This window comes from Diachasma alloeum, unplaced genomic scaffold (assembly GCF_001412515.2).
Source record: "Diachasma alloeum isolate Michigan unplaced genomic scaffold, Dall2.0 Dall_scaffold_00280, whole genome shotgun sequence".
In the NCBI taxonomy this organism is placed as follows: domain Eukaryota; kingdom Metazoa; phylum Arthropoda; class Insecta; order Hymenoptera; family Braconidae; genus Diachasma; species Diachasma alloeum.
The window spans coordinates 834,672-860,188 of NW_021680419.1; the positions used below are offsets into that span (position 1 = coordinate 834,672).

Consider the following 25,517-nt stretch of genomic DNA (forward strand, 5'->3'; position numbering starts at 1 on the left):
ACCCCGGAGAGAACTCACGAGCGCCAGTTGATGTGTACGCAATGTTGGTGAATCGTACGATAGTTTATTTTTAGAAAAAGTCACGAAAAAGAAATGGCACTGGGGTATTTGGGTGATACCGGTGGAAAGTCACCCACACGCAAATAAACCGAGTGATCTGAATTGCTGGGGCTACTTACTCGGGATCCAGGTGTGCATGTTGTGCAGCATTGATAAGAGATCGTTGTGGTTCTGGATATTGTTGGAACAAGTAATTCAGTCTCTTTGATTTTTATCAGGGAATTCGCTCGAATTTTACGGGCCTGCTCGCGAATCTGCAGGCGCTTTCTTTGGCTTTGGGTACCAGCTCTTCGAAGGCCTAGTTTAAAAAGAAAAAAAGACGATTAATTGAGGGGCAAACGTGGTGGTGGGACAGAACGTGAGGGGGCGAGATGAATCAGCGGGGTGACGGCAAACTGGATTTCTTCATTAATTTTTGGGGGATGGCGAAAATTTAAGGAAAAGGCACATGAAAAAATTTCATTTGATCTTTGTGTGCAGCTTTTTCCGTTGAGACACTTTCTATAGAATTTTCTAGAATTGAATTCAGTAGCGAAGTGGTAAAACGGGGTAAGTGGACTCATCTCCCAGTTGAGTTTTTGAGGAATATTTCCGAATATAAGGAAGATGGAGAATTTTTGTTACAAGGTTTTTTGTAGAGCCGATTGAGAGCTACAACAAATGTAATTACGAAAATTTCGCCATCTCCCTTAGATTCGGAAATATTCCTCAAAAACTCAACTCGGAGATAAGTCGACTTAAACCGTTTTACCACTTCGCTACTGAATTCTTCAATTTTTTTTGCACTCTATTGTTGTTTTCTTTTCGTCGCACAGAAAAATCAAATTCCATCGAGTTTTCCTATAAAACATTTTCCATTGAACATTTCTGATGAAAAAAGAATAGTTTAAGAGAAATCCAATGAAATGTTCTAGCGAATTTGCTATGAAAGTGATGTCATAAGACAAATAATCAGCTTGAAGTCAAACTTGATTGCTTTATAATAATCAGTTTATGGGAATTATCTCGGTATCTAAGACAAATAGCAAAAGTTTTGGAATGAAGAATGAGAGCTGCAAAATCGTTGGAAAAAGTTGGCTATCTGCTGCGGCATCGGAGATATTTATCAAAAATTGAACTTTGAGTTGACTGTTTTCGATACTGAAATCAGAGCTTTTCATCAATATATTTATATCTGATGAAGAAATTTCATGAGGAACTTATCTGAGAGAGCGTGTCTCTCCCTTATCCAATGATATTATTTATTCATCTGATGGATACCCACTCGAGTTTTTACATTTTTGGTCCCCTAAAGATGGAAATATCGATAACCACGCCATATTTGCTACATTAAGTTTTGCATTGTTTTGATATTCTTGTTATTATTAGTGTACATTATTCAGTGATTCCTCTACATGCGTAATCACAGCCAAAGATATCAATTAATCCATTAATTCGTCTCCAAAGGTTTTTTTTATAAATATAAAAATGGGAGAATTTTCAAAAAAACATTATTTTTACGAGAAGTAAACATAATGTTTATTTTTAGGTTTCGATTATGACATTTGCATTGGTCTGGAAGATAATCCTGTTATTCATGACTTTGAACTCCCCCAATAATGATTAACATTAAACAATTGATCCAAATTCTTTCTTCTAGAAAATAAGAATTTTGAGAAAAATGAATAATCAGCGGAGGAATTAATCCAAGATTTTGTGCAACATAGTCATCGTCCAGAGCAACATAATTGTGATAATTAAATCCTAATAGGCGCTATGCCTAATGAGGCCCGCCTGTGAATGACTCGATTGAAGAAATACTATTTTGAAATAATAAATGCTCCCCTCAAGCAAATGAATATTGGGCAAAAATAATTTTTTTCTCACTGCATCAAAGACTATCATTTCTCCCTGAACTCATTCCCAAGTAGTTTTCAGAGATACGACAACATTAATGAGGACCTTTTTGTACCTTTATTTCACTCTACAAAAGAGGTCCCTATGAGAAATTCACTATCTCGTTATCACGATTGTTTTTTCATCTTTGCAATGTAAAATATATCACAATTTCCATTCCATTTTACATCACGCAGGAGTCCCTAAATTATGATTGTACAGTCAAAAAAAGTAGAAAAAATATCTGAACATTTTCAACGAGCGTTTTTAATAAAGGTTAAGAAATAAGTCTGATAGAGAGAAAATAGCGAATGGACAGTTTACCATGGTAACTAACGATCTGACAGCCATTGACTACACTGAGAGAAAAACGACAAGTCTTACTTGTGCCAAGAAAATAGTTTTTTGAAAATTATCAAAAAATGATTTTTTGTGCTAAACATGCAGAGAGTGCGCCAGAATGAAAAATTTTTGTCGCAAAAATAGATTTAGTAGTTAAAAAAATATTGCATTCTCTGTAGACGCAAGAAATGTCATTTCTAGCACTACTCCTCCGTTATTCGATACTCCCCTACGTATTTTGCTCCCGAAAAATCTTTGTTTTATGCGGATCAAGGGATAGTAGTTTTTCGTTTCGGCTGTCTAATAATCACAGACAACAAATGAACCCTTAAATGAAACAATAATAATGATATGATTGCAATCTTGTAAGTTAGGGATAAAATATTTGTTGATAAATTTTCCTCTGAGATATTTACATCCTGAAAAGGCACCGTCTGGTGTGAATTATCCGCCTCTTGAGCCAAATATTTCGTTGCTGTCGAAAGCTGAACAATTATTCATATTTGAGACTGTCAAATTCGAACCAAACAAATTCTTTTTTGGCAATTTTCAACTAGCGATTTTGTTGGCCCAAACAAGACTTGTTTGACAATGTGTTTGTTTTTCTCTCAGTGTACTGTGACAAATGACGACCTAACAGCCATTAGACCCATCGAATGATCAATTTGCAATTTCCTCGCTATTGGGTTTATTTCCCAATATGATTCAAAAACGCTCATTGAAAATGTTCAGCCTTTTTTCAAGTTTTTTTGATTGTACAATCATAATTTTGGAGAATCCAGGGCTATGCAAAACTGAATAGCAATTGAAGATCACTTCAGATTATGAAAATAAAAAAAGCAACCAAGATCACGTTCGAAAGATAATCCCCCCGAGCCTTAAATACAGAAATATTTTCATTCCAAGACCTCATTGCTGAGCTGACTCGAACGCATAACCAGAAAATATTCATTAAATTCATTACCATCTAACGAAAGCCTGGAAAAGCTCTCATCAGTCTCCCTCGGAACGTCAGTGCGTGCCTCCCACTTGGCATAGACTTCCTGAAGACGAGTGGACAGGACATCCACCATATTACTTCCTCTAAAACCCAAGGAAAGCAAAAAACATGAAATTATGCAACAGAGAATGAAGAGATCAAAGGTAACAGTGTCACACAGATCCAAACAAAACCCGAGAGCACAAACAAATGCACGAAAAAATGACTCATCCCTCATGGGTTGTTTGTTCAATCGACTATTTCTCAACGTCTAAAATGTTGCAAAACAATTTGCCACGAATAAGAGCGTTGCAAAACAAGAATAAAAGACCCAAAAAAAATTATCAGAATTGGAGTAAACCCTGATCCCTCCGCGAAATACACGATGTCTCAAACTCTTTGTTTCGTTTTTATCTAAAATAGCAGTCTTTGTACCCAGCGTGCTGTCCACATGCTCCAAGACACGTACGTGGCGTGATCGTCTCGGTTCTGGCCGTCATTCTTAACGAATTAAGGACTGATTACACTCAATCGTCGCCCATACCACCTCACGGTTACCTCAATTGTCTTTCATAACTTCTTTTCCGTTGGGCATTCAATAAAAATAACAAGACTGTTCCTTTATTCATGATTTTTTTTCAGATGATTTGCCAATCAATGCAGGTGCCTTTGGTCGGCACTCGATTGTGCACAAGTACTTCGGATATTTTTCAACATTTATTTATTTCAATTTTTTCAACATTTGTAGCTAAAGACTACGAATTTTGCTTGAGAAATTCGGGTTTTGCCGCCTTAAATGAAATTGCCCATCACCCGCCGTTGCCGAAAACTCGCCAAACGCGCCCAGCCAGTGTAGAGTGAATTCGGCAACGCTCGAGCCTAAATAACACGACGGGGAATCCCAGCGGAGGTGACTAGAGTCGCAGGGTCGCGTCTGGTGACCAGACTAGGGTTAAGTAGATAATACTAAATTTCTTATAAGGGATTTCCGATTATCCAAATAATCGCCAATCTTCCCAACTCAATTACTGATCAATGAATAATTTAAAATTTTACTATTCAAATTGATGACTCCTTCAATAATTAAAATTTAAAAGTTAATTAACTAAGTGATTAACTAAGTGACTACTTAACAATTTAACAGTCATTGTAATTTATGGATATGGCTACCCCTATTCGTAAAATAATTCAGTAGCGGAGCGGTAAAACGGGTCAAGTCAATTTTGACTATTGATCAGTTTTCAATGAATATCTCTAGATCTAAGCCAGATAGAAAAATTTTTGTCATAACCTTTTTTGAACAGGGGTTTGAGACCTACAGAAAAGGTTGTTATGAAAATTTTACTATCTCCCTTAGATTCGGAGAGATTCCTCAAAAACTCAGTTAAGCCGCGCTACTGCGTTACAACACTTCCGAAAATTTCGACATTTTTTCATGAATAATTTACAAACGTTCAGTTTCCATCCGTAAAATAATTCTTACGAAATCGTAACGGACTTTTCGATATTCAGAACTCCACCAGAAATCGATTTAATGTCAAAACATAAGGTTTCCGGAAGTAAAAACAATTCCTTTATGCACAATATCATTTATGCACAAGCAAAGAATGTTTTTAAAGCATCGCGTTTTTCAACAAAATGATTTTTCGCAATATATCATTTATAATTGATCATTGCTAATTAAAACACCTGAAATAAACGGCACTTGTCTACCCTTACAGCGTGGAAACCCATGTAATGCGTATGAATCGAGAATTAAGTACACTCAGGGGTCAAATTTCCTCGGTCTTACGTTTCAGAGCAAAACAAATACGCTATTGATTCAATAACCAATAATTCTTCTCACTATTTCCCTTTTTTCTACTGAAATCCATCGGTATCGCGTGAAGACGAGCCGTGAGTAATATCAAGTTAAACAACCCGCAAGATCCTTCTTGAAAAAAAAAATGGGAAATTATACCTCGTGTTATAGAACTAGTATAGAACACCGCAGAACAGGAATATTTCAATGCATGTACTCATTTTGCAGTACAATAATAAAGAAAAATACCTAAATGGAAATTACTTCGTTGAACTTCGCCACTCGTACAGTACAAAATTCAGTAGCGAAGTGGTAAAACGGTTCTAGTCGATTTTGACTATTGGCCAGTTTTTAGTGAATGTCTCGGAATCTAAGGAAGATGGCTAAATTGCTGTCAAGACCTTTTTTGTAGCACTCAACTTGCTCTAGAAAAAAGGTCATCACAAAAATTCCATTATCTCGTTTAGATTCGGAGATATTCTTCAAAAACTCGACCAAGAGATAAGCCGACTTAAACCGTTTTACGACGTTGCTACTGAATTAAAAACCCCTCAAAACCATCAAATAAACATTTTAAAATTCATTCCAGAAGTCTATTTTTATTCAATGCTAAAGTAATGCTGATGCGTAACAGGAGAAAATATCAAAATAACAATTCCCCTCCGGTAATATCTAATTAAACAGCGCGTGAACTTCTTTTCCATACTGACCTTCACTTTTCCTCGTCCGGGGATTGGCAATGGCCCTTCCCCGAACCCCGTAAAAGTGAAAATCACTACGGAAAATTATCATTCACGAGTAGTGCCATGGGTTTTTTTAACTCGCGTGGTTGGCCAGCCCTAGCCTTCGTCTCGGACGCCAACTCCGCGCGAGTAAAAACCCCATGGTAATCGCCCTGAAATATACTACAATTCCAAATGAAAAAGACAGGAAAATTAGACCTCGTATTATACTTCGTGTCTCGCCCTTCGAGATTAGGAAGGCTAAACTAACGTTACTACCGTCGTAATCTCTCGGGCGAGACACTCGTATAATATCGATCGATCGTCGCCCGCCTTCGGCGGGCTCGATTGCTCTTCCAAAAAAACCCTAACAATTAAAATCACTCCATCCCCAGACTCAATAAAAAATTAAAAATCAGTCAAAACTTTCCATTAAACATTCTAAAATTCATTCCGGGTGTCACGAGTACCTGAAGAAAATATCGCCACAACAATGTCCCTCCGATAATATGAAATTAAACAGCGCGTAAATTCCTTAATTCCAAATGAAAAAGTGTAAAATTATACCTTGTGTTATAGAAGTAGTAGAGAACACCGCAGAACAGGAATATCTCTACGAGTCCAGTCATTTTGCAATACAATAATAAAAAAAACCCTAACAATTAAAATCACTCCATTCCCAGACTCAATATAAAATTAAAAATCAGTCAAAACTTTCCATTAAACATTCTAAAATTCATTCCGGGTGTCACGAGTACCTGAAGAAAATATCGCCATAACAATGTCCCTCCGATAATGTAAAATTAAACAGCGCGTAAATTCCTTAATTCCAAATGAAAAAGTGTAAAATTATACCTTGTGTTATAGAAGTAGTAGAGAACACCGCAGAACAGGAATATCTCTACGAGTCCAGTCATTTTGCAATACAATAATAAAAAAAACCCTAGCAATTAAAATCACTCCATTCCCAGACTCAATATAAAATTAAAAATCAGTCAAAACTTTCCATTAAACATTCTAAAATTCATTCCGGGTGTCACGAGTACCTGAAGAAAATATCGCCATAACAATGTCCCTCCGATAATGTAAAATTAAACAGCGCGTAAATCCCTTAATTCCAAATGAAAAAGTGTAAAATTATACCTTGTGTTATAGAAGTAGTAGAGAACACCGCAGAACAGGAATATCTCAACGAGTCCAGTCATTTTGCAATACAATAATGAAAAACCTACCAATTAAACCACTTCACAGACCTTCACCAAGCGCTCGTTACAAAATTAAAACCCCCTCAAGACGATCAAATAAACATTCTAAAATTCATTCGGGACGATTCATGAAATCCCGCAGTAATGCGAGTGGCCGGCCATGCGTGACATAAGAAAATATCGATCAAAATAACAATATTCCCCCGATCATCAGGACAGGGGTCTCACATCACTGAGTCTACTGTCAATAGCCGATTGTAACTGAACTCGATATTATACCATCCAGCATATTTTCACTCCGAGAAGTGCTCGTCCCATCCGTGCATCTGAGCCAATGAAAATAGCTCCATTATTATTTTTTCACTGTTTAATACCTATTTTGTTGTGATTTGTTCGACACTCTCCTACCACGATTTTGTCACCCTCGTGGGGCCTTATCAGTGTCTCTCTACTGGTCGACGAGGGATTGTGGCTCTGAATGATTGGCAAGAGGCCACTGAGGGGTCGTTGCCTCACTCTTCAATCCCTCTGACTTCCCCAGGCTTCTTTCCCCCTTCAATTATTACTCCGTCGAGAGTTTCTCAGCGGTGCAACCAAGACCAATTATTAAGCCTCACACACTTGCTGTGTGTGCAGTGCACACGTCGAAATGTCCGTGAACTCAAAATGCAAATAATATCACTCGGCAATAATAAAGATGGTTTTTTGTCGATTGGAGGAGTGTTTTTGTCTTGGATACGATAACCCGATTGCTCATTGTCACGATGGGCAATTTGGGGGAACTTTGTTGTGGGGAGCGAGCGCGGATTGGACTTGGGAACCACTTGGCAAGGCGAACAAAAGCTCTCTGCTCGTCAAATACACGAGCGAAAGTCGCTGAGGTGGACTCTTGGCGCGGCGATGGGGGACGGCGGAATGTTACTTTTTGAGTCGTGCGGAAAGTGGAATGCAGGGGAGGGTAGGGTTAAATGGACACGACGTTGTTTAATTGTTCGTAGGGGAGAGTAGGGTAAAATGGACGCTTTAGACTTTTTAAAAATGATTCGTAACTCAAAAACAAATGCAACCAAATGCCGAGCTCAGTTTAGGCTCATCACAAAGGGAAAGAATTGTTCTTTGTATTGAACAAAAAATTATTAAATTTCATCGACATTTCAACCCGTCACTGGTATTTTGAAAAAAGTCAAACTGATAGAATTGTTCCGCCAAATAGGGGTGGACGGGGTAAAATGGACACTACTTTTTTAAAATTATTCATAACTCAGAAAAAATTGATCAATTGAGCTCAGTTTAGGCTCGTCACAGAGGGAAAGAATTGTTCTTCGTGTTGAAACAAAAAATTATTAAATTTTATCAACACTTCAACCCCTCATTAACATTTTAAAAAAGTCGAATGTGTCCGTTTTACCTCAACCTCCCCTAAACATGGAATGCATTAATGAGACAAATTCATTAATCAACACGACTTGACCTGTATTTCCCAAAATTAACACAATTCCAAAATTGTAATTGAAAAAAGCCTCGAGTTCGTGCGTCGCAGAGTTGAGTGATGACGAAAAAATCATTGCTCAACGATCATTGCGCTAGATCCACGTCTCGCTTGTGAGTTTCGAAGGTCACACTAATAATATTCGGATGTTATCTCGTTCCTCGGGATATCGAGGTCATTTAGAGCCTCTCATTATTTTCCGTTCCTCAGGAACTGGAATCGGAGACACCGCCGTCAATTCTAAATTTATTCTTGAATTTGAATGAGCACTGGGGGTCGCAATTTCAATGCAATCCTTGAATTGTGCCCGACAAATTGCCGCACAATGCGATGAATGCCAATGGCCTGTAATTGGATTAATTTGCCAGCTCCAACCGTGAAACATAGTAAAACCCGTTCGTTCGTTCGGATGAATTCATTCATGTTTTTTCTCGCAAGTTTTTGCGTCGCAATTCGTGATCCCCAGACTGTCAGATGGTCAGATCGTTCGAGCGATCAATAACATAACCTGAGCGAGAATTTTGTCGGGAATAAATCGAAAGAATGTGTAATTTACTTACTCAATTTATCAGATAAGGAGGGAGATAAAAGTTTGAGTCCATTGATGACGTTATCGGTGACACGTGGTGGACTAAATCCAATTGGGGCTCACCTGGGTGCACCTTTTACACGGGAGTGCGGGGGATTTATTGGGCTGACGATAAATACCGAATACGCACACCGGAAGTCGAAGGTATAGAGCCCTCTGTCAGCGGCAATTCAAATTTCCGGCGCAGGATTAATCCTTTTTCATCTTTTCTCAGGGGTTTTATTTTATTGTAATTCTTTCATTCTTGTTGATTGCTTATTCATCTAAAGCAATTAATTTAGGGGGTGATTCAGAGAAACTCATTCTTCGGATATTTCTTCGGGTTGAAAAAAAATCGTCTATTTCCCCCTGAAACTGGCTGTTCACTAAAAGTACAAATTTTCTGTTATTTTCATTTTTAATTATTCAGTCTTTTAATTTTCTAATTATTAGAATCAAATGCTAAATATGGGATTTTCCATCAAATTTGCGTAGATATTTCTTCAGTTCTCCAAGAACAAGAAAATATCTCCTTTTTTTCTGGAGACCCTGATTAGTGAGATAATAAACTAATTAATGGAAATGTTTTCCTCTGTTGATTCTCCAAGATAAATACCGAGATGAATATGAAATCAAAAATTTTATCGAAATAAATTATTCACCCCTTCGTTAATTAATATCCCCATGAAATACTAAAAATAATCTAGTTATTCTTGATTTTTCCATTAAAAATCTGGGATTCCTCCATCAACTGTCAGGGATTTAAATGAATAAAACCTGGTTACATTCAACGAATAATTTTTTTACAGTTATAATACATACACTGTTCTAAACATTACAGAAAAAAATCCGATCCATCGTTGAAATGATATTAAAACATCACAAGAAATCGTAAAACCTTAAATAAACATTCAGTGTTGTTCAGGGGTTTTTTCTTTGTTTCATTCATTAATGTGAAAGCATTATCATAAGCACAACCTCTCGTTTCACTGTGCAGTAAAGAACAGAATTATTTCTCCCGGTAGACCAGTAAATTCTCCAAAATCATCACGCCCATCGGAAATTGATTTTTTTTTAATGATCGTGTAGCCACAGGGGGGAAACTTCAACTTTTGGAATGTTTGCACACCGTCGAGAGTTGAACTCTAATGATTTATATTTCTTATGATAATACTGAACAATATATTACAATTTACATGATTTTAATAAAATTCCTGACGATCCAACGAATGGAGAAGAAATACAAAGTATTTCGCATATTTTTTCGTTCGAATTTTGTTAAATATTCTGAATATTGTCTCTAGTCAGTGAAATGACGAACTCTTTATGCACTTTTATCATTAAACTTTGCACGACCCAACGTTCGATGGTAATCGGCACGACTCTTTGATTGATAAGTAATTTGTTAATTTAATTTACTTGAAATTTATCGATGGAACCAACTGGACGTCTGCACTCTGCAAATATCAGTATCAATACCAATTGGCAGAGATGATTGAGAACACAAGACGACTCAAAGTCGTGCGGCTATGCCATCGTAATAGCTCATTCAAACGTAACACTTGGAGAAAAGAAAGTAAATTTCGATAAAATAATTTTTTTCGCTGGCTTAATGGCGCGAATCCCTGGGGTAAAATTCAGCCAGGGTGCTGGCAGGAATACGTTTGAGCATCTCCTTGGGGAAGATACGGAGCAACTGCCAGCCAATGTCGAGGGACTCGAAGACAGTGCGGTTCTCGTAGCTGCCTTGGGAGATGAAGTTCTTCTCGAATTTCGAGAGGAACTCGAGGTAGAGGAGATCGTCGGGGGTGAGGGCCTCCTCACCCACCACTGCCTTCATTGCTTGGACGTCTTTGCCGATGGCGTAGCAAGCGTACTGGGGAATAAATGAGAATAATTGAGAATATTTTGAGGCTGCAGTTGAAAAATGAGACGAGGCAATTTCGATTGACTGAGAAATGTCAGTGGCGAAGCGACTTTTCAATGAATATCTCGAAATCCAGGGAAAATTTTGTGCAAAAATTTATATTTTTATTATTTATTCATGGGAAAATTCCTGAGAAGGAAATATTTTCGTGGAGAATTCAATTTAAATGACATGATATAAATTAAACCTCGAGATTTACTGTTTGAAAATATGCGATTTTTAAAAGACACTTTTTGCGGGTTTCATTCAGATCTTTCCCTCATTTAGAGAGATTCATTAAAAATTCATTTCGAAATATAATTTACAGATATCTGGAGAAAATAAAAATGAACAATAAAGATATTTTCATATTCTTTTTTGTTCAGGAAATTAAAAATTAAAAAGAGAATGTTCATTAAAAAAATCAGTGAAAAAATAAATGATGAAGCCACTGATTTTTAATTCTGCACCTTTCGAAATCATCTGAAAATCTCTTTGAAATGTTTGAAAAATGAAAATATTCCTCACCAACTGATTGGAAACGTCGGAGTGATCCTTCCTCGTCATGCCCTCGCCAATAGCCGACTTCATGAGACGTGAGAGTGAAGGTAATACATTGACAGGTGGATAAATCTGCCTGTTATGCAGCTGACGATCCACGTAAATCTGTCCCTCAGTGATGTAGCCAGTGAGATCGGGGATGGGGTGAGTGATATCGTCGTTGGGCATAGTGAGAATGGGGATCTGGGTGATGGAGCCATTGCGCCCTTCAACACGTCCAGCGCGCTCGTAGATGGTGGCCAAATCGGTGTACATGTAACCCGGGAAACCACGACGTCCGGGCACCTCCTCACGGGCAGCTGATACCTCACGAAGAGCCTCGGCGTACGAGGACATGTCCGTCAGGATGACGAGGACGTGCTTCTCGCACTGATAGGCCAGGAACTCGGCTGCTGTCAGGGCCAGACGTGGCGTGATGATACGCTCGATGGTGGGGTCGTTGGCGAGGTTCAGGAAGAGGCAGACGTTCTCCATCGAGCCATTCTCCTCGAAGTCCTGCTTGAAGAAACGAGCTGTCTCCATGTTCACACCCATAGCTGCGAAGACAATGGCGAAATTGTCCTCGTGGGAGTCCAGCACGGATTTTCCAGGGACTTTTACCAGACCTGCTTGACGACAAATTTGGGCTGCAATCTGAAATTAAAGGGAGGACATCAAAAAAATTATTAAACATAATAATGAAGATAATAGGAAAATATTAAATTAGTATATATAATTTAATATTTTTCATAATTGTGACAATTATGAAATTATTGAGAAATTATGAAACGAAATTAGGTGAACTAATTGAAGTTTAGAGAACTCATACCAAAATGATTTTGCGGGGATTTTCAATCGTGAAAAACGTATTTTTGCTGATCGATACTTTTATGATCGAAGAAAATACACTGCGGAAGATTTTCGGATGAAATTTTCAGGAATTTTGTCATTAAGGCCCGGATGTAGTATCTTTCGAACATTATCTCGATGTTTTTTTCATCTTTTGTCATCTGAAATTGTCAATCAAGTCCTGCATCACGCAGAAGTTTTGAAAAATTATGAGTGAATAATCAAAAAAAAGTAGAAAAAATTCAACTCATTCTGAATCTCAATGAAAAACGCTCTTTGAAAAAGTTCAGAATTTTTTCTATTTTTTTTTATCATTCTGTCATAATTTTTGGGAATTTCTACATGATGTATCTCAATTGAAAATTTTGGATTACGAAAGATAAAAAAAAATCCAGATAACATTCGAAAGATAGAACACCCGGGCCTTAAAACGTTAAAAAAAGTCGAAAGTTTTATTGTTTGTCCCATTCTCCGCTGTCTAAAAATTTTATTGTCATCCTATTAACAGTTCATTTCCAAAAATATTATTTCTTTTCTGTAATTACCTCATTATGAGGAAGACCAGCAGCCGAGAAAATCGGAATTTTCTGCCCCCTAGCGATGGTGTTCATGACGTCAATGGCAGAAATACCCGTCTGGATCATCTCCTCCGGGTAAATACGAGACCAGGGGTTGATGGGCTGTCCGTCGATGTCCAAGAAGTCCTCAGCGAGAATGGGGGGCCCCTTGTCAATGGGCTTTCCAGAGCCGTTGAACACGCGACCGAGCATGTCCTCGGACACTGGAGTCCTCAGGATATCACCGGTGAACTCGCAGAGGGTGTTCTTTGCGTCGATCCCAGAGGTGCCCTCGAACACCTGGACGACGGCTTTGGAGCCAGACACCTCGAGCACCTGACCCGAACGCAGGGAGCCATCGGCGAGCTTCAGTTGGACAATTTCGGCGTATTTCGGGAATTTAACTTCGTCAAGGATTACTAGGGGTCCGTTGACACCTGATACTGTCTTGTAAGCTGCAAATAACCATGGAAATCCATGAAAAACCATAATTGACTGTGAAAACCGAGTGTAAAGCCCTCGTCTTTAGCACGAAATTATTTTAAAAAATGATTCTAGGAGGAAATTTCAGAAAATATTTTTTATTTCGAAAAGTCTTTTCAAATTTTCTCTTAAAACCGGAAATTACTGACATAAATGTACAATTGTATGAAACCAAATTGAACAATTGAACAATAAAAAAAATTAATCAGTCAATTGAATAATTAAATTAATCAATTTTAGAAAATATTTCTTGTTCGAACGGTCTCTTGACATTTTCTGAATCCAGAGATTATCGAGAGAAATATGCAATTAACAAAAATGGTGATGATTATTCATTGAGTTTGGGGGAAGTGCATTTTTTTTGTTAGAAATTTTTCCAGCCACAGAAAAAGTCTCTCGACAATTGTTCCCGATGCCATTCATTTTCAGAAGGTATTCACAATCACCAAACCAAATCAAATTAGAGTTGAGAAAAAACTGAGCAGAATGGTCTTCTCTAAAATCCCCCATCTCTCCAAACCCAACGATACGATTTCGACGAATTTGGGCTCATTTTAAAGCCCAGAAAAAGCCCGAAAACCCCGATAAAAATCGTCGAGTTTCACTCTGCCCTTCCCGAGATTTTCGCCACTGAAGACAGTCTACCTGACACACTATCCCTTTTTTTCTCTGCTCTTGAATTATTCCCTAGAAATTAACTCCCCCATTCAACACAAACGAATCGAATTTCCATTCACCTTCAATATTGAGAATGAAGAATAATACTACGGGTGACGCCCGAGGATAATAATAAACAAACAATACCCAGAATTACATAATAACGACTCAAAAATAAAATAAATTTCCTTCTCCAAAAGAAGTGAAACAACCCTCGAGTTATCCCGACGATTTTCCTGGCTCCAAAGTCGCATTTTTCAGGATATTAAATACGATTTTGAGATTTCCGTGCCAATGCCACCATGATAGATCGTCTCAGTCACATGACTGAGCCCCCCGAGCTCCAAAATCTCGTCTCTCTGTTGTTTATTCCCCCTGAATCCCCCGAAATTGTTGGATCAGTGGATTGAAGTCCCCCGAAAGGGCTCAGGAGACGAGTCGATGGCATGTCGAGATGATTAGGAGATGTCAAAGAGACGGATCACGAGAAAATTGATCAGACGAATCAGCTGACCCGCCGAGAGATCGATCGGACGTCTACGCCCAGTGGAGAAAATCCAAAAATTTGTACTTACTGAGCCTCGGCTGGGAGATAAAATCCCGAGAGACAGCCAGGACGTGCTCCTTGAGCGCCTGACGGCTCCCCATTGTCTGGTTCATTGTTTTATTTATCAATTGAACAACAAATACGAATTTTTAGGGCAACTTTGTCAACGGTGGCAGACACTCGCCGATGAATGGAGACGTCTGATTGCCTCTGGCCTATGCGACTGCTCGCCGAGGGGTCACGAGGGGATACGAAGGCGCGCGACGTCACGTGGCTTTGACTTCACTCGCTCAATTCATTAGTTTCAGTCTTTAAATTCGCAATTAATGGCAAGATTCAGCGAAAAAAAATTAATTTGCTTTTTATGATGATTTGGGATGAAAAATTGATTTTCAGTGCTCGTTGATCGTGGCTAATAATCGAAGAATGATGTTCTGTTGTTCAGTTCAGTTCTGACGTAACACGAGCGCCAGATTTGAACGGTGGTGCAGTGTTTTTCGATGGTGAATATTCATTTTACGTCTTGGGAAATTATTGATATTTGTGTTTTGTTTATTTACCTATGGAAGATGTTAACAATGCTTATTAATTAATTCGATCATTATTGTTACTCTGCAGATATCAAAAATTTATCGTCGTTCATCGATAAATATTTCTATGAATTCGGATTTCAGTGTTCATCATTTTCTTCTTTTGAATTTTACGGTAGATATTCAATCCATCTAAAAAATACTATCGTTTTATTATTTCGTTTTTACGTTTGACGAATGTTTTGACGAATACTCCTGTAAATAATCAATCCTCATTATTCAATTATATTAAAATATTCATATTTACGTAGTTTCAAATTCAAAACACATCACATGGTTTTGACTTCAGTATGAATTTTAATTTTTTAATAATAAAAAAGATGTTGTCTTGATCACCACAGTTCTGACATAATACGAGCGCCAGATTCCAACGGAAATGCATTGTTTTTCGATACTGAAATTAATTTTACGTCTTGGTCGTGGGATTGAGATTTCACTGTAAATAACCAATCCCCATTATTCAATGATATTAAAATATTCATATTTACGTAGTTTCAAATTCAAACCACATCACATGGTTTTGACTTCAGTCTTAATTCCTCAATTTAACTATTAAAATCTCCAATAAACTCAATTCCCCACTCAACTCCCCGGAGTGAACTCTAAAAAATTCAGCTACATTTTTCTACCCCAAAACCTTTCCTTCAAACTCCTTAATGAATTTTAATTTTTAAATAATAAAAAAGATGTCTTGATCACCGCAGTTCTGACATAATACGAGCGCCAGATTTCAACGGAAATGCATTGTTTTTCGATACTGAAATTAATTTTACGTCTTGGTCTTGGGATTCAGATTTCACTGTAAATAACCAATCCCCATTATTCAATGATATTAAAATATTCATATTTGCGTAGTTTCAAATTCAAACCACATCACATGGCTTTGACTTCAGTCAATTCCTCAATTTAACTATTAAAATCTCCAATGAACTCAATTCCCCCCTCAATTCCCCCGAGTGAACTCTAAAAAATTCAGTCGCACTTTTCTACCCCAAAGTCCTTCCTTCAAACTTCCCATTTAATTTAAATTTTTTAATAATAATAAAGATGTTGTGTTGGTCACGCAGTTCTGACGTGCCACAGCCGCCAGATTCAACCAGCCATCAATAAAAACCTGAGAATTAACCCCGGTAATCGCCTAAAAGCCCACGGGACGATCGTTTTCCGCGATTTTTTCCGACGAAAAAAAATATTCCGGACGAGGGAGAAAAATTGATTGCGCCCAATAATCCCCGCGCAATAGCGGGTGATTTTTTTTCGCCGCGCATCCCTGGTCGAAAGTGGGGAGGGGTCGAGTGAAACGGAGCAAACGAGTAGTTTTGCCGGGACAAGGTTGCTCGGGAGCTCGGGTCGGCCAGCGATCATAGACAATCATATATAGGATTGAGTGTGAATCAGTGTGAATCAGCTCTCCGCGACATCAGCACCCGCAATTCCTCGCAAACCCCGAAATTCCCCAGTAAAATCCCAATTAGGCAGGTAATTACACCGGAGTGAGAGTGAACGTGTGTGATCAGTGGCCACTGGCACTCGGGAAAATTTCAATTGACGTTTGCATCTGTCCTTGGTGCCACTTGACGGCTCGTCGCGACTCAGTTGGCGAAAACTCAGTAGCCAAGTGGTAAAACGGTACAAGTCAATTTTGACGATTCCCCAGTTTTCAATGAATATCTCGGAATCCAAGGGAGATGGCAGCATTTTTGTTATAACCTTTTTTGTAGAGCTGATTGAGGGCTACGACAAATGTAATCACGAAAATTTCGCTGTCTCCCTTGGAATCCGAAGTATTCCTCAAAAACTCAACTGGGAGATGGGTCGACTTGAACCGTTTTACCACTTTGCTACTGCATTCAAACCGAGTTTATTGACAGGGGAGCGCGGATTATGGCGAGTTTGAGGCGTGTCACTGGGTTAACGGGGGGAATCAAGGGCCTCACCAGGAGTCATGGATACAGACAACATCTGCCCAAGACTTTCTACACTTACGTCAATGAACCGGCTATGCCCATACCTGAGAGGGAGCCTTGCTGGGTCAAAACTGCTGAGGAGGCTGTCGAAAGGGCGGGACTTGCGTCCAGTGAGAATTATTATTTTTGTGTTTTTTATTTATTTTTAGCTTAAGGGGAAGCGGAACCCCTGTGTTTATTTGAATTTTTAGAATTGTGTTTTCTCCTACAATTAGGGGGGGTTGGGCTAAAACGGACACTTGAATTTTTTTTTAATGTTAATGAGGGGTTGAAATGTTGATAAAATTCAATAATTTTTGTTTTAAGACAGAGAACAACTCTTTCTCTTTGGGACGGGCCTAAACTGAGCTCAATTGGTAAATTTGTTTCGGAGTTATAAATGATTTTAAAAGAGTCCAAAGTGTCCATTTTACCCCACCCTCCTCTACTAGTCTGGGAATAATTATTTATTTATTTGCTTCAGTCGTTTCAGAGAAATCTCTCCTTGAATTTCGGAATTCTCTGAATTTTGAGGGAATTCCTTCACAATTCCTGAAATTCCAAGAATTTTAACGCAATGATTAATCCTGAAGAGTCAGCTTTCCTGACATAGATATCAAAGATAAAAGTATATTGTGCAAGATTAAAAAGATGATGGGAATAATTAAAAATATTAAATGAAGCATTCAAAAGAGAAGATTCAAGATACAAATTATTTCTTCAAACCATATGATATTTACACATTTTCCATTTTTACATTTCTATTTGCATTAAAAATAGAATTACTATTCTCATAATTTCCATTCGTCTTTGTCTGAATCCAGTGATTCGCCCGAGCATAATCACCATCAACAAAATAACATGAATAAAATAAATCTTCACATCTCCGCCGACCTTTGATCAAGGATTACGTATGCAGTTCATGAATTTACATCAAAGCCGTTAAATTATTTGCATGTCTGATCCACTGGATAGGCTTCATCAAACCTCTTGAACATTTGTTCTGACTTAATCTTATCTCTTCACTCACATGAAGTGCACAATGAATTTTTGCGGGTCACAGTTTCGCAGCGGAGCGAAAAATCGATTTAAAAACGGTTCAACTCCCTTTGTTTTCGGTCAGTTTTCAATAAATATCTCGGAATCCAAAGTAGACAACAAAAGGTTCGTCGTGACATTTTTTTTTCTTTAGAAAAATTTCCCTATCTTCCTTGGATTCGGAGATATTCCTCGAAAACTTAGCTAATTTATTCGGTTCAGAGCAGAGGGAGTATCGATTCACCTCACGATTACTTCATACCTACACTGAGAGAAAACCAAACACGTTGTCAAACAAGTCTTGTTTGAGCCAACAAAATCGCTAGTTAAAAATTGCCAAAAAAGAGTTTGTTTGGTTCGAATTTGAAAGTCTCAAACATGAATAATTGTTCTGCTTTCGACAGCAACGAAATATTTGGCTCAAGAGGCGGATAATTCACACCAGACGGTGCCTTTTCAAGATGAAAATATCTCATACAGAGGAAAATTTATCAACAAATATTTTATCCCTAAGTTACAAGGTTGCTATCATATCATTATTATTGTTTCATTTGAGGGTTCATTTGTTGTCTGTAATTAGTACACAGTCGAAGCGAAAAACTACTATCCCTTGTTTCGCATAAAACAAAGATTTTTCGGGAGCAAAATACGTATGGGAGTATCGAATAACGAAGGAGTAGTGCTAGAAATGACATTTCTTGCGTCTACAGAGAATGCAATTTTTTTTTAACTACTAAATCTATTTTTGCGATAAAAATTTTTCATTCCGGCGCACTCTCTGCATGTTTGGCACAAAAAAATCCTTTTTTGATCATTTTCAAAATGGGGGGCTTCGCCTCCTGCTCGCTAACCCGGGGGGCTTAGCCCCCTCGCTCGTCAACCCGGGGGGGCTTCGCCCCCTCGCTCGCTTCGCTCCCCCCCCCCCGTCCGTGTGACCGTACCCATAAACATCTTCCATATGAGCACCCCCTAATATAGTAATGCTCCATAAATATCGATATCCTCTTTATGACCACCCCCTCATGTAGACATCCCTTATAAATATAGGCACCTCAGCGTCCCTGAACTTAAGCGTCCCCTGAATTTTTCGCCCTATTTTTTTATTTATATAGAGAGAAAATATTTTCCTGGCACAAGTAAGACTTGTTTGACAACTTTGTCGTTTTTCTCTGAGTGTACCTTTTTTGAAGGTTCACCGAGTGACCATGCATCATCAGCTGTTTGTCATTCTATTAAAAGCACCGTGGGGGCTTGGCACCACTATTTAGGTCTCCACAAGGTGATACTGTGGCACTGATGCACTTATAGGGTTTAAAAAAGAATCGTTTCAAGGTTGACGAATGCGACTGTCTCAACACTTCGTCAATTACTCAATCAGTCATTAGTCCATTGTTCGGAGTCGTGACGTCAGTGAATTTTATTTCAACCTGAGTATTAATATCGGACGAATGAAAATACACACTTTGGAGCTTTCGGCCTTGAGCGACTCTTCTCGGTAAATTCTCCACATATTTTTGCTTATCTCAGGGATAAAACAACGGCGAACGTCATCTCATTGAGCTATTATTCTGGTATTTTGAGGGTGATTGAGTGTTATCCTCGGATAACAAACTGTTTGCTAATTTTTTGTGATTAGAATTATATCATAATTGGACTGGGTTCAATGCCAGATGTGAATTGGATGTTCCTACTCTTATTTTATGTGACCATCTCAACATTTCGTCAATTAGTCAATCAGTCATTAGTCCATTGTTCGCAGTCATGACGTCATTGAATTTTTTTTAACCTGAGTATTAATATCAGACGGTTGGAAACACATACTTTGGAGCTTTCGGCCTTGGGTGACTCTTCTCAATAAATTCTCCGCGTAATTTTGCTTATCTCAGGAATGAAACAACAGTAAACGTCATCTCACTGAGATATTATTCTGATATTTTGTGGGTAATTAATGCAATTAATTATTTAATTGATGTAATTGATTAATTTTGTTATCCTTTATTAATCCTAATTTTTTATGATTAAAATTATATCATAATTGGACTGGGACGTTTAACAATGAACTATCTCAACATTTCGTCAATTAGTCAATCAGTCATTAGTCCATTGTTCGCAGTCACGACGTCATTGAATTTTTTTTTAACCTGAGTATCAATATCAGACGGTTGGAAACACATACTTTGGAGCTTTCGGCCTTGGGTGACTCTTCTCAATAAATTCTCCGCGTAATTTTGCTTATCTCAGGGATGAAACAACAGTAAACGTCATCTCATTGAGATATTATTCTGATATTTTGCGGGTAATTAATTGTTATCCTTGGATAACGAGATATTTACAAATTTTTAGTGATTAAAATTACATCATAATTGGACTGGGTTCAATGGCAGATGTGAATTGGATTTTTTACTCGTTATTTAACGTACTCGAGTAATAGTATCGTCAACGTTTAGCAATTCAGGAGATTGATGGGGGTTTAATCTGCATGCGTCCACGGTGTGGTGACTCTCAAGTTTAGTGAGGGGTCCTGACCCCTGACACCCGACCCAACGATTAAAAGAGTTTATATCCTCTTTATGTACATTATTTACGAATTGATTCGGATGAGGGATCTCAATACCAGAAGAGATTGATAAATGCGGGATATCAGAATGTGTGTGAAGGAACATTTGAGGTCACAAGAACAAGGCTACTTCCTCACTTTGCTCATTGGGACGTACACTGCAAACATATTATGATCGATATTATTTATCTGCACTTGTTCCCCCGCATTTTCTATTTCTAAATGCTGATATTACTCGTTCATGCGTGCAGGGGTGCCTCGAGAGGAGATATTTTTCTCTTGTCTATTTTGCTTGTTTATTTCATTCAGCGATTAATTCAAAGGCCATTGGACTTTTGCGCTGGGCGGTTCGAAGGCGAGACCTTCGAATTTTTTCATAAAATTAATTCTGAAGTGATTGCAGACTTTTGTTAATGGTTTATTTTTTTCGTTGTGCTTGCAGATCAGATAGTGTTTGTTCAGGGAGCAGCTGCCACACCAGTCGAGCTGTGCCGGGGTCTGACTGAATATGGGGTCAAAGCCGATGTACGAAATGTTCGACTCTGTCATATGCATCTTGAGGGAGCTGCACCATTTGCGAAGAAGGAAAACGCAAGTGAGATTTTTATTTATGGTTTTTTCAGGTGGGCATTTGTCTGGAGATTGATATGTCTTGAAAATTTTAAAACATTTGCACACACGTGATCCTTTATTTTTTTGAGGGGATATTATCTGCATTGTGAGGAGTTTTAGGAGGATTTGTGGAGAGGATTTTTTGCTAGAAATTTTTTTAATCACAGAACTACACTAGGAGAAAAACAAATACGTCAAACAAATCTTGTTTGGGCCAACAAAATCGCTAGTTGAAAATTGCCAAAAAAGAATTTGTTTGGTTCGAATTTGAAAGTCTCAAACATGAATGATTGTTCTGCTTTCGGCAGCAACGAAATATTTGGCGCAAGAGGCGGATAATTCACACCAGACGGTGCCTTTTCAGGATGAAAATATCTCATACAGAGGAAAATTTATCAACAAATATTTTATCCCCAAGTTACAAGATTGCTATCATATCATTATTATTGTTTCATTTGAGGGTTCATTTGTTGTCTGTGATTATTAGACAGCCGAAACGAAAAACTACTTTCCCTTGTTTCGCATAAAACAAAGATTTTTCGGGAGCAAAATACGTATGCGAGTATCGAGTAACGAAGGAGTAGTGCTAGAAATGACATTTCTTGCGTCTACAGACAATGCAATTTTTTTCGAACTACTAAATCTATTTTTGCGACAAAAATTTTTCATTCCGACGCACTCTCTGCATGTTTGGCACAAAAAATCCTTTTTTGATAATTTTCAAAAAACTATTTTCTTGGCACAAGTAAGACTTGTTTGAGAACGTTGTCGTTTTTCTCTCAGTGTAGTCTCTCGACACCTTCTGGTAAAAATACCTCTCCCCATGTCCTCTCAAGATTAGTGATCCTAAATTACCAAGAACATGAGAATTATAATCCACAACAACTACTTCACCTCTAATTAATGCTCGTGAATTCACAGAACACTTCACATCCGTCAGCTTCTTCATCGGTGGAAATGTCAGAGGGGCAGTTAACGAGGGCCACGCAGACGCCATTCCAATATTTCTCCACGAGATTCCCAAGATTTTCGATCGTGGCCACATGAGGCCAGACATTGCACTCATCCACGTGACACCACCAGACAGCAAGGGATACTGCTCACTGGGTACCAGTGTGGATTGCGTGCGATCTGCGTTGATCAAGTCCAAGAAAATTGTTGGTGAGAATCATCAAGCCCCTTTATCGCCCTCTCAAAAAGAAAACTGAACCAAAAATTTACGCAAAAAGTAAAATTCACGATGGATAAAAATAAATCGTGAGAATGAAGACAAGTGAAAATCGCTTTTTCTTATTTTCTCGATAACTATTTCGATTTGCTGTTTTCAAATTCAGTAGTGAAGTGGTAAAACGGTTTGAGTCGATCTTGACTATTTGCCAGTTTTCAATGAATATCTCAGAATCTAAGGGAGATAGCAAAATTTTTGACGAGACCTTTTCTATAGCACTCAATTCGCTCTACAAAAAAGGTCATTACAAAAATTTCATTATCTGCCTTCGATTCGGAGATATTCCTGAAAAACTCAGATGAGAGCTAAGTCGACTTGAGCCGTTTTACCACTTCGCTACTGAATTTTATCGAATTGATCAAAACATTTTTCTCTATTAGTGAAGGGAAAAAAAATGTTTTAATTGAATTAAATTTTTTTATCAATCATGATTGACTCTTAATTCTCGTTTTCGTTCGTCTGCAGCTCAAGTGAACCAGAACATGCCGAGGACGTTTGGAGACGCTATAATCCACAAGAGCCACATTGACTTTGCTGTCGAGCACAATGGTCCTCTTCCAGCCCACCCTGTCAAGGCCCCAACCGACAAAGAACAGGCAATTGGCAAGCACATTGCGGAAAACCTGGTGGACAATGGCGCAACACTGCAATTAGGCATTGGCAGTATCCCGGACGCAGTATTAGCGCAATTAAAGTCACATAAGAATTTGGGAATTCACAGTGAGATGTTCAGCGATGGTGTAGTAGACCTTGTCAACTTGGGTTGCATCACGAATAACGAGAAGAGTATTCACCGGGGGAGAATTGTTGGGTCATTCTGCGTTGGCTCACAGAAGCTCTACGATTTCATGAACAATAATCCCTTCATTGGTGAGCATTTTTTTATTTTAAAGTGGTATTAAAGTCCAGTTGAGGCGTTGAGTGTAACGAGGGAAAAAATTTAAAAACCAAAAAAAATGATTCGTTATTGAATTAATTGATCCAATTCAAATGAGTAATAATTATTTCGTGGAGTAGATAACGAACAGAAGAAGAGGAAGTAAACGAGATGAAAAAATTAATGAGGAAATCTCAGTAAATTTTTTCATCTTTTTTAAGGTATAGGTAGAGTCTTAATTTCGCGGTATTCTTCAAGACAAAATTTTTTATTAATAACAAAATGTTTCCCCAAAAGCAGATCCTCAAGTAAAATAAAAAGTCTTCAAGACCAATTTCCTTATCAAATCCCAACAATTACCCTCAATTACCCACTGCCAACTTCAACCATTTACATAATCAAACGTAATTGTTCCTCTGTTATCTAGAGAACAGTTGGTCGTCGATTACGTAAATGACCCGAGGATAATCGCGAAGCAGTCAAAAATGACGTATAAACTCGTGCATTGAGGAAAAAAAATTTTAATTTGGAATTAATTGATCCAATCAACATATTCACTGAAATTTATCCTTCACGATAAAAGTAAATAAATAAACCAAATTAAGGGAAAAATCCAAGAAAACAAGAAGACAATATTTCCTAAAAATCAGATCCTCAAGTAAAATAAAAAAATCTCGAAGACCAATTTTCTTATCAGACCCCAACAGTGACCCTCAATTACCCAATGCCAACATTAACCATTGTCATAATCGAGCCTAATACGACGTCCCCTTCTTCTCCAGAAATGTTGGTCGTCGATTACGTGAACGACCCGAGGATAATCGCGAAGCAGCCAAAAATGACGTATAAACTCGTGCATTGAGGAAAAAAAAATTTTAATTTGCAATTAATTGATCCAATCAACATATTCACTGAAATTTATCCTTCACGATAAAAGTAAATAAATAAACCAAATTAAGGGAAAAATACAAGAAAACAAGAAGACAATATTTCCTAAAAATCAGATCCTCAAGTAAAATAAAAAAATCTCGAAGACCAATTTTCTTATCAGACCCCAACAGTGACCCTCAATTACCCAATGCCAACATTAACCATTGTCATAATCGAGCCTAATACGACGTCCCCTTCTTCTCCAGAAATGTTGGTCGTCGATTACGTGAACGACCCGAGGATAATCGCGAAGCAGCCAAAAATGACGTGTATAAATTCGTGCATCGAGGTGGACCTGACAGGGCAAATTTGCTCCGACAGTATTGGAACGAGGATGTACTCGGGTTTCGGTGGGCAAGTGGACTTCCTGACAGGCGCTGCGATGAGTGAGGATGCCCTGGGCAAGCCGATAGTCGCCTTGAACTCGACAACGGCCGATGGAAAGACGAGTAAGATCACCCCAATGCTGAAACATGGAGCTGGAGTTGTGACGAGCCGAGCTCTCGTGAGATACGTCGTGACTGAGCACGGAATAGCCAGTCTCTTCGGGAAGACTCTGAAGCAGAGGGCTCATGCGCTGATCCAGGTAGCACATCCAGACCACAGGGAGACCCTCGAAAAAGCTGCCTTCGAGCGTCTCAAAGGGATGCCAGAGCCTTGAACATAATTTTCAAGGCTTCTAGAGTGTAATTTAGGGCTCTGTCCTTGCCTTAACATCATGCATTTCAGAATTTCTTTCTTACAATTCTAATAATTCGTGATCACTCTTGTTTCGTATCTACAGGGGACAAGAGCTAGGAAGAACAATTGAGTTGATTTGATTTTCTCAGTAAGATGTACTATAGTCCATTCGTAATTTGGGGAGGGCCGGGGAAAATGAGCATTTTCACGTTTTGAAAGAATTTCATCAACTTTGGGGATTGTTAGTGGTGTTTTTCAGTGGGAAATGCTTTCGGAACTGTCAAAACTGTTCATTTTACTCCAATCTCCTCGATGTTAACATGAAAATCACTGTATAAAGATGAGAGATAAGGTACAAAATGATAAAGGATGATGTTCTTAGAGTTTAAGTGATGAATAAAGGAACACTGTTTTTATATCGCGCTTATTGCCATTTTTGTATGCCATTCCGAGGATTTTAGTTTTAATTTTATCGTCG

The 25,517-nt window shown here is 38.2% G+C and overlaps 3 protein-coding genes across 7 annotated transcripts in view; 1 reads left to right on the forward strand and 2 right to left on the reverse strand.

Annotated features, from left to right (window-relative positions):
- LOC107038368 (glycerol-3-phosphate acyltransferase 1, mitochondrial) overlaps positions 1-9,190 on the reverse strand; it is a 16,763-nt gene extending 7,573 nt beyond the window's left edge. The window contains exons 1-3 of one of the 3 annotated variants that reach the window (XM_015257424.2): positions 9,034-9,190; positions 3,242-3,360; positions 180-358 (exon numbers count right to left, since the gene is read on the reverse strand). In XM_015257424.2, coding sequence (XP_015112910.1) covers positions 180-358; positions 3,242-3,350 — 288 coding nt within the window. In that variant the 5' untranslated portion in view covers positions 3,351-3,360; positions 9,034-9,190. Of the gene's footprint in view, positions 1-179; positions 359-3,241; positions 3,361-6,346; positions 6,426-6,922; positions 7,817-9,033 lie in introns of those variants that run through there. The other 2 variants (XM_015257423.1, XM_015257422.1) reach the window with 2 other exon arrangements.
- Positions 9,191-9,822: 632 nt separating this feature from the next.
- Positions 9,823-14,810, reverse strand: LOC107038370 (V-type proton ATPase subunit B). The gene is made up of 4 exons (XM_015257427.1): positions 14,609-14,810; positions 12,882-13,348; positions 11,476-12,141; positions 9,823-10,917 (listed from the first exon to the last, which is right to left on the reverse strand). The coding sequence occupies exons 1-4, from the start codon at positions 14,691-14,693 to the stop codon at positions 10,651-10,653; spliced, it is 1,485 nt and encodes a 494-aa protein (XP_015112913.1). The 5' UTR covers positions 14,694-14,810; the 3' UTR covers positions 9,823-10,650.
- Positions 14,811-16,478: 1,668 nt separating this feature from the next.
- LOC107038372 (4-hydroxybutyrate coenzyme A transferase) lies at positions 16,479-25,455 on the forward strand. Of its 3 annotated transcripts, none has more exons than XM_015257429.1 (6): positions 16,479-16,799; positions 17,042-17,247; positions 21,154-21,306; positions 22,245-22,484; positions 23,017-23,421; positions 24,565-25,455. In XM_015257429.1, exons 2-6 carry the CDS (start codon positions 17,055-17,057, stop codon positions 25,017-25,019), a joined length of 1,446 nt encoding a protein of 481 aa, XP_015112915.1. In that variant the 5' UTR covers positions 16,479-16,799; positions 17,042-17,054; the 3' UTR covers positions 25,020-25,455. The 3 variants fall into 3 exon arrangements, with proteins under 3 accessions (XP_015112915.1, XP_015112916.1, XP_015112914.1); XM_015257430.1 differs by having other exon boundaries at positions 16,479-16,791; XM_015257428.1 differs by having other exon boundaries at positions 16,479-16,649.
- Positions 25,456-25,517: the final 62 nt, after the last annotated feature.